A 15998-nucleotide genomic window follows, 5' to 3' on the forward strand; every position below is an offset into this window, starting at 1 on the left:
TTTTCTGTAATTTTTCTTCAAGTTTTTCCCACCTGTTCATTTTCTTAACCCCTACCATGTGCCGGGGCCCTGGGGATACAGGCATCATCACACAAAATCTAAATTCAGGTGAGGGGGTCGACCGACAAACACACACGGATCAGTCAGGATGCACAAAGAAGACACCTCGCACTTGTCGGGCAAGGAAAAAAGGGACGGGGAGGACAGTGGAGATGAATCAACGGGGACAGAAAGCAAGCTTCCAACCACTACAGCAAGGAACACCAGCCTGGAATGTGCAATAGACCTAAAAACCAAAGCCAAAAACAGGTGGTGGTGGTGGTGGTGGTGCTGGTCAAGGAGGAGGAAGAAGAAGGGTTGTTTTGAAGCTGTATTTGGATCAAGGGGGAAACCAGTGAGGGCTACATGCAGTCAGGTGAGGCAGGGGCAGACCGTGCAGTTCAGTACGGAACAAGATCTTCCGTATTTGCTGCACGAGTAAGCAGCTAGTGAGGGAGTGAATGACTTAGCAGAGAAAAGTTCAATGACAGCTATATTCCCGCCCCTCTGCCAATAATCACCTCGGCAGATTATACACCCGATTCTCAAACTCGACCATGAATCAGAATCCCGTTTCCAAACACAGTCCCCGGGGCCTCGCCCCCAGCCTGTCCCTACTCTCACGAGTCCCCACAGGATGCTGACGCTTGCTGCCTTGAGAACCACTATTGTAGGGGAAAGCAAGGTTCACACCAGAAGACCGAGGGGCCTGAGCCACTGTGAGGCTCTGTGCAAGTGTGAACCAGAGGGGAGGAAACCGAAGAGGACTGCACAACCTATCACGACACAAATCACAGTGAGGCGTCCAACCCCACAGTTCTGTTGGGCCATTCTTCCACCTTTCATCGGGGATTTTTGCGAAGGGAAAGAAGGTTCTTTACACAACTTCGCACAAAGCTCAAAGAGTGGGCCAATGGCCAATAATACTGAGGGAAAGAAAGTAGCACTCTGGTGGGGGAGGAAGAGCATTCAGGGGCGCCTAGGTGGCTCAGTCGGTTAAGCGTCCGACTCTTGGCTTCAGCTCAGGTCATGATCTCGTGGTTCGTGAGATCTGTCTGGCTCCACTCTGGCACTGCGGGGGCCGCTTAGGAGTCTTTCTATCCCTTTCTCCCTCTCTCTCAACGGAAAAAAAAGCTTACAAAGAAGTAAATGTAAAAAGGCACAGGATGTTTTTCTCCCCTCCAAAAGTCGGACAAGTGCAAAGTCAGAGGAACCGGATTATGAAATTTCACACCCATTTCAGAGACAGAAGTCTGACTCGCTTTCCTGATCAGGGAAACCGGGGCCCGTACAGCGGGAACTGATTGCCTGTCGATGCAAATGGAAGCAGCTCGGCTTTTCACGGCCTTTTGAAGGGCCAAGACCAATTTGTGCTGCACACAACCGACTTTCAATTTCAGTCTTCCCGTCCTGTACAGCGAAGATTTATTTTTAGTTAAGCAGTCTACATGGCTGGACAGACCTGGGTTTCTTTTGTGTTCCCCAACCCCCACCTACTGTCACACCTCTGGTGTAGTGGCCACCCCATTTCATTTTGAGTGTTTTAACCCAAATCATACTGCCTGCCCAATCCACAAGAGCTAGGTCAGCAAGATGCAATACAATTTCACAGGGCAGAAGAGCCATTATCAGAACATTAGGCAAGCTAACGCGCACTGCCTTTTCTTCTCCCTAACAAAGCCCTGCCGTCAATTTTTTGAATTATTATTTTTAGCTGATGAGAAACAACAAAAACGGCATCCCCTCCTTCAAAGACACCAAATGATTTTATTTTCCCCAACCCCTCCCCTCCGACAAACCCATACCTTCACTGGGAGAGGAGGTTAAACAGAGGAAATTGAATGGCCCAAAGATTCCCTTCTCCCCATATTAGCACGTGTTCTCCTCGATTAATATTCAGTAGGTTGAACTTAAATTAAACCACGTCTATTGTCTTTCACAAAAGCAATAAATATGAGCTGAAAATTCCAAACCACCGCGAGGGAAGGCCGCTTGGGGACCGCCTGCAACCCTGGCTAGCCACCAGCAGCTGACAGGAGGGGCAGGTCACAGGCCTGAGACCACTCGGCCACCATGACCGCAGTGTCCGTTCTCACACGCTGAGAACCCCAAAGAATCGAGTGTGACAGAATGGAGCCATCAAATTCCGGAGCTTTTCAGCCTATCTCACAAATTAGCAAGAAATGAAAAGGCTTTCAAGGCAAGACACCAAAACTGGCTTCTTTTCTATGCCTGGGACAGCATCAGCAGAGGGTTAAGAAGAAATCCTGTCCTTTGGACGGCTGGAGATGTACAAGTAGGAGCTCCCTCTTGCCTGAACACAGGGGGGTGGGAAAATCCAAACACAAACAAGGCCAAAGCCCATTAGCTCAAGAACTCCAGCTTAAACAACTGAGGAGAGCTATAGATTTTAGAACACCAGCGCAGGAAGAGATGGGAATCCTTTGCTAACATGGGGGGGGGGGGGAGCCTTAAAATGCGCAGCCCTTATAATTTTACATCTTAGACACAAAGAAGTTTCACCAGCCATCCCGTTAGCTGCACGTACATAACAAAATACAAAACCAAAGGAAAATCGAATGCCTCTGTTTCACAAAAAGCAATGCCTAAAGATGGGTTAAAGTGAGGGGGGAGAAAATAAGGAGACCTTTGAAGCTGTTCCCTAGCTTCCAAAACATCTGGAGCACACCAAACGTATTAGCATATTAGGGAGAGGCCATGTATTGGGCTTTGTTGTAGAAGAGATGCACAAAAGGTAATTCTGTATTATACAGCCCAATGCCCGTCTGTCACCCTGTCACTGCGAGACAAGGTATCACATTACATATTAAACAGTCAAGCATCCAAAGAGAGCTTTCATTTTCAGCTGCAGCGCGCGCGCGCGCGCGTGTGTGTGTGTGTGTGTGTGTGTGTGTGTGTGTGTGTGTGTGTTGGGGGATGGGGATGGCTGGCACACTTTGAGATGAGAGAAAAATTAGAAAAAGAATCCCCTTGTCAAAGTAGGACCCTCCCTGAGATATTCAGAGTGCACAATCTAGTGTCATTACTAGTGAAAACTAAAGTCTGTTTTTCACCCAAATTGTCAAAGAAAAAAAATAAAACTGGTTTGCTTTTTGCTTTGGGGTGCCAGGGAAAATCTGGCTTGGGCCAGCTTTGCAGATTCGACAGGAATTCGGACTTTAAACCCAACCCTATACACTTGGGTCAGCAGCTAAGCGTTTGGATGGATGTTAGGGTTCCATGGAACGGGGCGGGCAGCGCAGAGGTGTGCCAAGCCAAGCCCAGGCTGGTCCACGGACATCCTCACCACATCAAAACGCTGAGGTGGGTGAGAGCAAATGACAGTCGGGAGGCATGGTGTCACTGCCACACTCACGGTCAACGAAGCACAAATGAAAGTGGTTTAACACCTCGGCTTGTGGAAAATAATCATCCCTTCCCTCAGGGGACTGGCCCCTGGGCAGATAGGGCTCCCCTTTGTCAGCTATGGAGATTTCCCATTCCAACCAAGAAAATGCAATCCAAAAATAACCCCAATGACCCCTCACGAGAGCCCCAAGATAAAGAGACAACACAGGTTTTTGTTAGTTTAACACCCAACAAGTAAATAGACAGATAAATCCCACAGGAGCCCTTTACCACCACTACTCTTGCCCTATAAAACCTTCCTGGACGATCTGAACCTCCTTTGCAGGCTCAAGATTTTGAAAAAGAGGTTAGCAAAAAAAAAAACAAAACAAAAAACAAAAAAAACAAACAAACAAAAAAAACAAAAAAACAAAACAAAAAACAGGAAACGGATACAGTAACAATTAACATGGAGAAGGTGGGCCACCGGATAGGCAAAGAAGATGTCTGCTTCTATCCTTTCTTCCTATTTCAGATTTCAGCAGATGCCTAAACTGCAGACAGACGAGCGGGGGAGAGAGACAGAACCCTTGAGCCCAGAGGGCAACCCCTCACCTTGAGGCACAAAGGAGCAGGCCAGCAGACAGGGCACCTGCACACCCAGGAAGGGTGAGCGCATGGCTGCTTAGCACAAAAACAGGCCCTATTCTGGCGGTCTAGACCCCAAACGAGTGAGCACCACCAGAGCTCATCAGGAGACAAAAGACTTCTCCTTCCCACGTCCTGACCCAGCAGTCACCAGAAGAAAGAAAACAACCCTTGTGGAGAGGCTCCAACAACCACCGCCAGAGAGCCACGGTCGGACTTGGATACAAAAATCACTCGGTGGGAAGGATCTGTGGTCTCTAGGAGAGATTTCTGGACCAGCCTGGGCAGCTATTGGAACTCCGAGGATGACAATGGCGAGCAAGGTGTACTGTGCGTTTTGGAACAACCCCCTTGCTTGTTTAGGCCACGGTTTTTAGAACGTCACAACAGGTACAGGATCTTCAATAATAGTAATAATTGCCGAAATAGAAACATCCATGTTTCTCCACAATGAGAAAGAAGCACTCCCCACTTGCGCATGCAGTCATCAATTACTCCTCCATCCCGGGCCTTAACTCCTCTGGGTCCAAGCCCCAGCCCGATACCTTATTGATTTTACGCGGGCAAACCAGGCAAAACATGCCCACCAGGCGACCTAGTGTAACTGTCCATCCAGAGTGTGAATCCTTGGAATCCCCGAGGACACGCAACTCCAGCTTCTATCGGCTGAGTAAAAGGGTTCTGCTGTACAAACGACCCAGGACCGAACACCCTGGAGGTGGAAAACCGCCTTCCACATGTGGAGGAAAAGTGATTAGAGAGGATGTTGGATTTAGGCCGGCGTGGAGACAGCGCTATAGAACAATGGCATCACTGCAGAGCATGGAACTTAAGAGTCAATACACAGGAGAGGTAAACACAGGGCATTTTTAGAGATACTCTTTTTCGATCGGTTAATGAGACCAACACGTTCAAAGTTTTACATTCAGATAACCGGACATGCCAAAAAATCAGATTTTTCCTGAATCCTGTAACTTGCACTTCTCAAAACGGAGATATCCATATCCATATACAGTATGTTCCTGGATAGCCAGGGATACTCTACCTTTAAGTAATTACCATACCCGTGTGTATTTATCTTTCAAGCTGAAGATCACCAACTGCATTTACCCCACAGGTGGGCTACCAAACAAAACGGGCTCTCAAATATTAACAAGTCTCTACAAAGTTATGCAAAGCTGGCTTCAATGCAAATCAACAAATCCCATAAAGTTACTAGTTTGTGCCGATAACCAGGCACAACTCCCAAATACTTTGTCTTGACATCACAATCTGTAGATAAGAGCCACACCCTTAACCCTAAGACCTCTCCGGCTGCTTTTTCTCCCTAACACAACAAAAATGAACCCCACAGAAGTTCTCCAGCAAGACTGGGAGGGGCAGGAGTTTCCCCGTGACCTCATTACCTCACTCACAAATCAAACTGCACACCTACTTTTCAGATGAACATAATAAAAAAAGGATTAAGTGGGCTACTCGAAATTAAAAAAAAAAAAAAAATAGAAATTTTAAAACTGCTGACAGCAAGCAAGTTCAGAGAGGCCTACTCCCTCCCAGACCAACATTCTTTCTCCTACTGAAACCTAATGGAAGCAACACAGAAAGCAGAACTCTAGGAACACGGCCACAGAATCTGCAAAGATCTGAGGCACCTAAAATTGATGGTTCCTAAAATTCATCTGTGTTTATGTCTAGTAATGCAGACACAGACTAATGCACGAAATACGGGAGAAACACCGACAGCACTCGGGGTTCAAAGCTTTAAGGGCTGACCTAGTATCACTCAGCATCTATTTACATGCCTCAGTTTCCTCCATCTTTCAAGGAAGGAAGACGAGAGACGGAGAAACAAAGTATTAAGGGAAACAACACCATGCATGCTGTTGATGAAGGAAACCAAAGCCATGGTGAGGAAAAACTAATTAACTTTAATCAAACATCTATTTTTAAATGCTGGGAAATGATCACATAAACTGGCAATAAAATAAAGGGACCAGCCATAGCTGGATGGCGTTCAGTCCCCAGAGAAACGTCTAAATTCATACAAGCCTGGCTAAAACTGCAGATTTGTCCAAAATGGTCAACAGAGCTGAATGCTTTAAGAACGACATTAATTCTCTCTTGTAAATTTCCACAGTGCCTTTGCAGGAGCCACCATTGCCCCCAGGGAGGAGATCACAGCTAAAAGAATATTAATATTAAGCAATTGCAACACTTTTTACATACTCCTATACATATACGTCTAGCACCTTGCCATCCATAATGGATTTAATCAGGACCCCAGCAGGGAAAAAAACCACAAAAGGCCTATTTCTCCAACAAAAGCCATAGCAGCCTGAAACAAACCTAGAGCTATTTGGTTTTTATTTTATTTATAGGAACAGACCTTCTATCCCAGGTTCCTCAAGATAAGCCACCAAAAACTGCACCTGACAGACCCGTGGAGCAGCCATCCTCCTCAGAGCCGGATCATTGCAGAGAGACAGAGAGGAAGAAGGACAGAGGGAGGGAGGGAGGGAGGGAGGGAGGAGGGGGGGAGGGAGGGCGAGCGCGGCGAGCGCGGCTCCAGAGCACTTGTCAACAATCCACCCCTGTACGTAATAAGCAGGCGGCAGTGCAGATTCCGGCAGTGCAGATTCCGCGCGGCAATAGGACGGCCGCACAGCCCTGGGCCGGGGGGGAGGGGAGGTGCCGGGGAGGGAAGGTTATTTATGTGCGGGGGAGGGAAGGTTATTTATGTGCGGGGGAGGGAACCCAACGCCGAAGAGGAGGGGTCTGGGGCGCTTTCTCCCCCTCCTGATAAATTGAGGGGGGAAAAAAAAAAGGAAAAGAGCGACTAGCTTTTCTCCATCCGGCAATTTCCCCAATCTGCAATGCAGACAATTCCTTATTTGAGAATTTCTGACATTGGGGGGTGGGGTGGGGGTGGGGGGGGAGACGGGACACATTTGATGGGGCGGTCAGTGTAATTGTCCACACTTCTGTGCCCAGTCTGTCAGACCGCCCCCGCCATGCACACACTGCACCCCCGTGGACAGCAGGGGGTCCGTGGCACATTTTCAATGGCATCCCTTTTTAATATCCTAATCTGTGTCATTCAGCACTTGCCTTTTATTTATTTTTATTTGTTTTTTTGGCTGGGAAACCTGGGCAGCGATCCAGACAGACTGCAGAAATCTCCCTCCACATGCTCCTCCTCCAGCCTGCCCTCCCCTCCTCCCTCCAATTCCGGCTACCAGGGTGCTTTATTACTTCTGTGATGACCACCGCTGCCCTCCCCACCCCCAGCCCGCGGAGGGCCCTCCTCCACGCACGTAAATTCATCTAATCTAATAACACAGAAGCTGTTTCTCCTCATTGTTTCTTGAGGATCTGTCACAAAACAGGCTCTGTGGCCTGGCAGCTGGGGGGGGGGGGGGGGAGGCAAGAATCCAACAAGGCTGGCCAGCTCCCCTGGCCCCGATAACTGGAGCATGCATCTTCCTTCATTTGTCATAAAGCTATTTGATTTTAAAAGTCCCTTCTGTTGAAGCTTTTGAACTTCATCTGGCGATTATAATGTCCGAAACACGTGCTCTGAACACCATCCCACACTAGTCTTTATGCCTTTCCAACGGAGGGGGCAAAAAAAAAAAAAGACGGTGGCATGCCATCAAAGAACCCACATGCCGTTTAGTTTTACCCCCGATTCACCCAAGGGAGCCAGGAAGAGAATGCCCCTTCCTATTACTTTCAGTTAGTTGTTGTTTAACCACTGAAAGAGCCCCTTCTGGGCTTTACACACGTTAGCTTATTACTTAGACCTCACAAAAACCCTGAAAGCAGACGCTAGCTTTGCTCACGGACAATTGCCCAGATCTGGTGATTATTCTTTCCACGATGGCAATCTCCTGTTTCCTAAATCACCAAGGCTTACCTACCTCCCTCGCTTTTAAACAAACCAACAAAAATTATCAGGAGGTAGATGATGGTCTTTCCTAATTTCTACTTGCTATCCATGACTTTAAAATCAGTATTCCAAGTTGGGCCTTAGAGACAATCTAGCATAATCCCCCACAGGTATGGTTCTTAACCAAGCTCAGAACTAGTTCCTCATAAGGTCTCAACAGAAGGTCATCCGGGGATCCTAGGGTATCTGGGGATGGGGCATGCTAGCCCACTGGAAAAACCTCAGGATACAATTCCCTGTAGAAGTCACAGGGATGGAAAATCCCTCTCCAATCCTATCCTGCTCGGTAAGAGCCCACAGAGCAGACCCTCACTTGGTTCTCTCTGGTGCAGTATATCCCCAGAATGGTCAACAACTGTTTGTCATGTATCCCACTGCCGCATAAGTCATATAGTCAATTAAAGGATATTTAAGGGATGACTATTTGGCTTTTTTCCTCTTCTTTCTACTGAGACTTGGCTTTTAGAGCCCTCAGTAATCAAAAGCACCCAATACAGAACTGAAGTACGGTCCGGTACTTCTGAGAAAAGGTAAGAAAGAAAGCAGGAACCACAGGACCCAAAATAACTGGCCAGAGACACAGCTTTGGGGGGTCATGTATGGATACTGGTCATCCTTAACATCCCCAGCTCTGACGCCTCCCACATGGGAGTGTACATAGCTATCTGTGTCTTTTTTTTTTTTTTTTTTAAATCTCTACTCTCCCTGACTTCATTGCTTCTTCCTCTTCCCATTGTCTGGAAAGTAACTAGGTACCTAAAATTTAAGAAGGTAAGACCTAATAGCAGTGTTGGCCCAGACTACTTTTACTTCCAAGACCATCATCAGGATTGGATCGTGCACGCCATATTCCCTGAAACGCATGCTTAGTTAGCCCTAAGTGTCCACTTTTCTGACCTGTGCTCTGCTGCTGGGTCAGGAAAAGAACTGAAAAACTCTTGCCTATGCACTCCAGTAGCTTCTGGACAGTTTCGATAAAACGCTGGTTAACCAAAGAGGAAATGCATCAACAGTACCAGATACATGGACTTACAGCAGCCTCTGGGGGACACGTAATAAAACAGAACAGGATTCTGCTTCTGAACAAAAATACCACGTTCAATACTGAAATTCCCAGCAACAGTGGGTAGAAAAGCAGATGAGACGGGCAAGGATTGCAAGGGCGGTTTCTTTCTTCGTATGACTGACGGCACCAGCAGCAAAGTTTTAACATTCAAAGATCTGAGCAAGTCCAAAGTTTTAAATGAAGACTCCCAAAATATCAACATCAGCCTCCCTGCTCTAGTTTAGTATCCAAAATACCTGTAAATCCACAGCCAAACCCAATTATTAAAACATTACCTATATGCTTCCGCCTACCCCATGCTTCAGTATTTTTGTTAAGTTCTACTTCTTAGGTATGTGTATTTGTGCTATATTATTTCACTGTGCTTGATTACGAACTTCACGAAAACGGGATCGTTCTGGGTTAAGTCTTATGGGATCTGTTTTTCACCACCACCCACCCCCCCAACTCAACACGAGGTTACTAAGATCACCTATCCATGATTTTGCTTATTCTTTGCCTATTTTCACTGTTGTTCGTCACACTCCCCCGTAGGAATATTCCACACTTTCTTTTGATAATCTCCTCCAAGGACATCTAAGTATTGCCAGTTGGTTGCTATTATGATCCGCGCTGCAAACATCCCTCTGCCTGTCCCCTGGAAAGCACACACTGGACTTGCTCTGGGATACTTACCGAGAAGTAACAACCATCGGATATCCTTGCATATGCAAGTCAAATTTACAAGTTCATGGAAACTGGTTTCCAAAGCAGGGGTCGATTTCTGCTTGCATATCATTGTAATCTCTAAATGCTTAAATATAAAGACCTATTACTTAGGGTTGGGGACAACAAAGTACTCCAACTGCTACTTCCCAAGAGATCAGAATTTCAAGAAGGGGCCCCATCCTAAGAACTGCTATGCGGCCAGCCAGCTACATGGCCACCATCCACCTAATTACCACCTAAACGCCCGGACATCCAAGGACATACTGTGCTCCTGGTAGCTTCAGAACAGAGGACCTACCTGCATGTGCAACCATTTCATTACCTCCCACTTGGGTCAACTCCAGCAGCCCCACCGACTACCTTAGCATTTTGAAAATAAGTGACTGGAGCAAACCCCAATCTAGGATTTGGATAAAACGTGAAAGTGCAATTCACTTGCACATCTTCATCAAATGTGGATATCTAATACTGCTGTGTTGAATAATTAAAGAAGCTGCTTCGTACGCATGAAGACTTGTTTTATTCATGTATCCAATCAAGGAAGTCAGCTCACGTTGAGAGCTGGGACCTAACTCATGAAGGAAAGACAGGCCTTACAGACTCAGGGCACGTCAACAAGTACTTATCATCCATGATCCACTTCCAAAAGCTCTCCCATTTCCTGCCACCTACAGAAGTTACTGCATACAAAAGGCGACACCTTAACAATCCGATATCCAAAAACACGCTCATCACAGAGAAAGGATAGGGTGAAGTGGGTTGCCCTGCACGAGGGAAGGATGTACAAGGGTGTCGAGTCTGAGAATTTTACATAGGAAATAGAGGGTTTTTTAATGATCACACTGCATTAGCCATGTATTGATAAAGACACATCTGTAATTTGGGCTGAACTACATAATACTGATCATATCACCTATGCTGTGATAAAAAGCCAAAGCAGAAAAGTGATCCGCAGGGCTAATATTTGACTTTCAAAAGTATTATTTAAGTGTGGGCCCTTTACAGCAGCCAACATGATAATAATAAACATTACTTGTTAGAATTCTATTTAAGTAAAAGTTAATACACTGGCACTATACCAAAAGGAATTAGGTACATACAGAGTCTGGCTTGGACTCTTTCCAAGAGGGCTTGGTAATTCCCGAAGAACCAACAGCGTTCAACTATATAATTCATGTGGCTGGCCCTATAGCCAACGTGACTTCAAGGCCACACTGTACAATTATAAAATAATACCAATAATTATAAGACACAGTAGGGAGATCGAGGCTGGGTGACTGCATGTATATTAACTAGCGAATGGTTGCTATGGATTTAGTCACTAATACCAATGAAATGGCACCACAATTAAAACAGGAAGTTCAAATTAAGAAGCTCCTAGAAAAGGCAATGTTCCATCAGGTTTTTCTTATTTAACAACAACAGCAGCAAAATGGGCAACCGGGTGGCTCAGTGGGTTAAGTGTCCCTTTGGCTCATATCATGATCTCACAGTTCGTGGATGTGAGCCCGACGTCGGGGTCTCTGCTGTCAGCTCAGACTGATCCTCTGCTCTCTTCTCTATCTGCCCCTCCCCCTGCTCACTTTTTTCTCTCTCAAAATAAGCATTAAAAAAATTTAATAAAGAAAGAAAACTGATTTGGTGAACACCTAGCACTAAAGAACCTTCTTGGTTCACAGCACACACAGCACAATTTGGACAAGGCTGCCTGGTTCCAATCCTACTCTTCATCAAGTGTGTGAACCTAAGGGGAGGATCAGAGAATGCCCTCAGATTCCTCTGTTAAATGGACAGAAGGACAACTGTGACTGGTTAAGTTAAGGCGTTCATTATTTACGTAAAAGGGTTAGCGGTACATAGTAAGCACTGGATAAGAGCTACCTATATGACTCAATAAATGTTGGTGCTAATGGGGGCGCCTGGGTGGCTCAGTCGGTTAAGCAGCCGACTTCGGCTCAGGTCACGATTTCATGGTCTGTGAGTTTGAGCCCCGCGTCAGGCTCTGTGCTGACAGCTCAGAGCCTGGAGCCTGTTTCAGATTCTGTGTCTTCCTCTCTCTGACCCTCCCCCGTTCATGCTTTGTCTCTCTCTGTCTCAAAAATAAATAAACGTTAAAAAAAAATTTTTTTTTAAATGTTGGTGCTAATGAATTATATTTTTAATTATTTGGTTGTAAAAAGACAAGACAAAATATGCTTTGGCTCTCAATATATTTTTTAAAAGACTCTGGTAACGGATTTGTAAAAAGGTAAACACAGAAATGATAACAAATTAGAAAAGATTAGAATGTTGAGATTTTGAGAACATGACCTGCAGAAGTATCAAGTAGAATTCAACCACAATTACAATATGGTCATTCGACCTACTTAGAAAGAAATGAATAATGGAAAACCAGGTTTGAGAAGGACTGACAGGTCCTTCTCAGCTAACTCAGGTCACAATTAAAGAGTTCATCTTCTTCCCAAATCTGATTCTGACAAAACCCCTATTCCCATGTGCTGCTAGGGTGGGAACAAACTGATAAACTATTTCTGGAGAGCAACGTGATCACAGATGCCAATTTGTTTTAAAGTCTGTAATTCAGCAAGCTCACTTCTAAAAAGTAATACTATGATATTAATGAGAGAAGCAAAAATTTACGTGCAAGGATTTCAACATAGTTTAACAATTCTGTTGCCCCTTTTCACTGGTTCAAATTCTATCTGCATCCAGTTAAAAAAAATTAAAGGCACCCAGCTGGATCAGTGAAGTGCACGCCTCTTGATCTTGGGGTTGAGTTTGAGCCCCACACTGAGTGTAGAGACTACTTAAAAATAGAATTTTAGGGGAGCCTGGGTGGCTCAGCTGGTTGAGCGTCAGACTTCGGCTCGGGTCACCATCTCGCGGCTGGTGGATTCGAGCCCCGCGTCGGGCTCTGTGCTACCAGCTCAGAGCCTGGAGCCTGCTTCCGATTCTGTGTCTCCCACCCTCTCTGCCCCTCCCCTGTTCATGCTCCGTCTCTCTCTGTCTCAAAAATAAGTAAAAACATTAAAAATTTAAAATTAAATAAATAAATAAATCAGTCTTTAAAAAACAAAACGCAAAAAAAGAGAAAATTCTTTTATATCAGCTTCCTAAGCCATGCAATACACTAACAATGCGTTGGTTTTGCAACCTGATGGCACCCCACGGTGCGGCACGAAGGGGTGGAGGTAGCTGGAACCTGCGTGTATCTCTCAAGCCTCTGACTCCATACGTGCAGCTCCCTCTTTTGGAATATTCCCTCCTCTGTCTTCCTAGAAAGCTCCTCACCGCTCCCCCCAGACACACTCACCTCCAACCCCCAGTCAGCCTTCAGGGCTACTTCAAATACCCACAGTGACAAGCAAACATCGACTGTCCTGTTCTCCGAACAAGAGGATTTATTCTTGCTCATCTTAAGAGTCCTCCAAACTAGCATGTGCCTAGAGAAAACTGCTGAGACCCAATAAATACTGCTCAAAGAACAGGCTGCTCCTGCAGACCATTTCAGAGCCTTCAGAGCCTGATGATGCACTCTTAACCTTAGAGGCTCCCTTTTACAACTTCCAGAAGAAAAGGTCTCAAAGAATTGTCTTTCTATTTAGAAATATTTGGCTGGGAACACATCTTGCAATTTAGAATACTTGATTTTTCAGCAGTCACTAGTCAAAATTAGGAACTCTTGGGAGAAAAGATCTAATTTCCAAATTTTCAAGTGAAAACATCTTATGAACACTATGTAACTCTCACTAACCTTCCCAATATGTTTTCTACACATTTAATCCCTTATTAGTTTCAATGTTAAAGTTCTTCGTTTTAGAGCCAATGATTTCTTCCCGTCTGCAAAACTGTTCAGGTCTTCCTCAAAGAATGACCTTTTATACCCTGCTAACTTACACGAACTCATTTTGTTACTACTGTGTTCAAATAAAAGCCACAGTTAACTATAATCCTCCCACCTTTTCCACAAAGTGAAACTACATCAATCACTTAAAAATTCTGTGTGTATTCTTTGTGGTATTTTCCTTAAAGGGTTCATGTGCCATCCAGGCAACTAATACTGAATAAAGAACATAATTTTTTCAAGATATTACATGTTTAAAAAAAAAAAAAAAACAAACCCACATTTTCCAAAACTTAGTAACATAAGGAAAGACTCCTAAGGTTTTAAGTTGCAGCGATTCCACTGCATGAAATATTAAATGGGGTTCAAAAGAAATACAAGTATAGAGAAAGTAGATTAGAGGAAAATAAACTAGTTATAAGAAGTAGTATCCTCTCCAGTGGCAATCTTTATAGTTTTCTGAAATTTCTACGTTTTCTACAATAAATTACTTCAAGGGGCATCTGGGAGGCTCAGTCGGTTAAGCGTCTGACTTCAGCCCAGGCCATGAACTCACAGTTCAGGAGTTGAAGCTCCACATCGGGCTCTGTGCTGACAGCTCAGAGCCCAGAGCCTGCTTGGGATTCCCTCTCTCCCTCTCTCCCTGCCCCGCCCTGGTTCACGTATGCTCTCAAACTAAATAAAAAATAAAAATGAATTACTTTAACAACATGTTGGCGGAAAAAAGACATTAATGATTATTTAAATGATATCACAAGGAAAATGGTGTGTTGCCGGATGGAAGTAGTACCAGCCACAAAAGAAGCAGTGACGAAAGCAATTCTATGAAACATGGACTCCTGTGGAGCTAACAAACAAAGACAAAGTGAAGAACAGCAGACAGTGACAACTTTGAAGCCAGGAGTACGTTGCCATATTGAAGTCAGGGATAATAGGAATACCATGACATTAATACCACAGGCAAAAGGATTCTCAAAAGGCTCAAAACACTAAAAGGCAAGTGAATAGAATAGGAACATGTTTTCACTCTGTCAGCATTGCCTGCATATACAACACACCATGAAGACAGCTAGAAGAAGGTTTCTGAGTTGAACTACACTGGCTATCTAAAAAACCTGCTGCCAAACAACAACAAGACAGAGCTTGAAGACAAAAGGGAAGCAACCACTACGTTCATCCTGTCTCTACAGCTATACATGTTAATACAGTAGCCTGTAGTCACATAAGACTTTTTTTTCTGTTTATTTTTGAGACAGACAGCTTGGGGGGGCAGGGGGGGGGGGAAGGTGGGGCAGAGAGTGAGGGAGACACAGAATCCAAAGCAGGCTCCAGGCTCTGAGCTGTCAGCACAGAGCCAGCTGCGAAGCTCAGACTCATCAACCGTGAGATCATGACCTGAGCCGAAGTCAGATGCTCAAATGACTGAGCCACCCAGGTGCCCCCATACTTTTTTTAATGAACTAAAACTAATCGGACCAGCTAAGTATAAAGGACTCATGGCCTCCTAAGTGGCTACCATACACAATGAAGCCGACCCTGAGCACCCCATCATTGTGGAAACTTCTACAGGGCAGTGCTCACCTACAGATTCTTCATGAATGTAGTCTCAAGACCCTTTCATCAAGTCTACAGATGGCAACAGTCCCTGGGTCTCTGTGCTGTCCTCTGCTAGAGCTCAGACCGATAAACAGGGCAAGTCAGACAGACGGGCACTTCTTTCCAGGCAGCAGGGTGAAAAAGGACAGGGGAGCAAACAGAGCAGCAAGGAAACAAACCCCCTTCAATCCTGCAGCAGATGGCCCCCTGGTGTCATCAGTCTAGCTTTCAGATGAGGGAAGGAGGGAAAACCACAGGTCAGACCCAGTTATAAAAAGCCACGAGCTTATTCAGTAAACTAAAAACTGCAGAGAAACCCTTAGCAAAGCAATTACCCCAAAAGATGATTTTTAAATCATCAAGGATTTTAGGCAATCCTGATGTAGCTTGAAAGTAAAAGGCCAGCAATCACCACTTAATACTCATGAACAAAGTGCCACATGAAATCGTTCTGAGTTAGACTCACATTTTGCTACCCTCAAGGCTAGGGGTACAAAGAAAAGTGTAAAAGAAAAAAAAACCCACAAACAGTGGATTCTGGGCTCACTGCCTCGGTTCCTACATACACAAGGGATCCCCAGAAAGAAATAACCATTCATTCCTGTACGCAGGTGGGGATTGAGGGATGGGGAAAAGCTTCATGTACCACATAAAGAAAACATGGTGGCCACAGAGGATGCCGGTCTTCTAGAGCTTTCCACTCTCCCCCAAATTCTGCAAAAGCATCCCAATGTTTCCTAGAGAAGGATCTGGCAATTAAAAAGAACACCATGGTACACCAGGGTGGCTCAGTGCGTTAA

The 15998-nt window shown here is 45.2% G+C and overlaps 1 protein-coding gene across 3 annotated transcripts in view; it reads right to left on the bottom strand.

Annotated features, from left to right (window-relative positions):
* Positions 1 to 15998, bottom strand: part of JARID2 (jumonji and AT-rich interaction domain containing 2) — a 271818-nt gene that overhangs the window by 115103 nt on the left and 140717 nt on the right. The window contains exon 1 of one of the 3 annotated variants that reach the window (XM_030314808.1): positions 6422 to 6522. The exons of the other annotated variants lie outside the window; for them this stretch is intronic. Within the exon in view, the coding sequence (XP_030170668.1) occupies positions 6422 to 6488 (67 nt within the window). The 5' untranslated portion in view covers positions 6489 to 6522. Of the gene's footprint in view, positions 1 to 6421; positions 6523 to 15998 lie in introns of those variants that run through there. 3 annotated transcript variants of the gene reach the window in all.

The sequence above is a fragment of the Lynx canadensis genome, chromosome B2, assembly GCF_007474595.2.
Source record: "Lynx canadensis isolate LIC74 chromosome B2, mLynCan4.pri.v2, whole genome shotgun sequence".
Taxonomy (NCBI): domain Eukaryota; kingdom Metazoa; phylum Chordata; class Mammalia; order Carnivora; family Felidae; genus Lynx; species Lynx canadensis.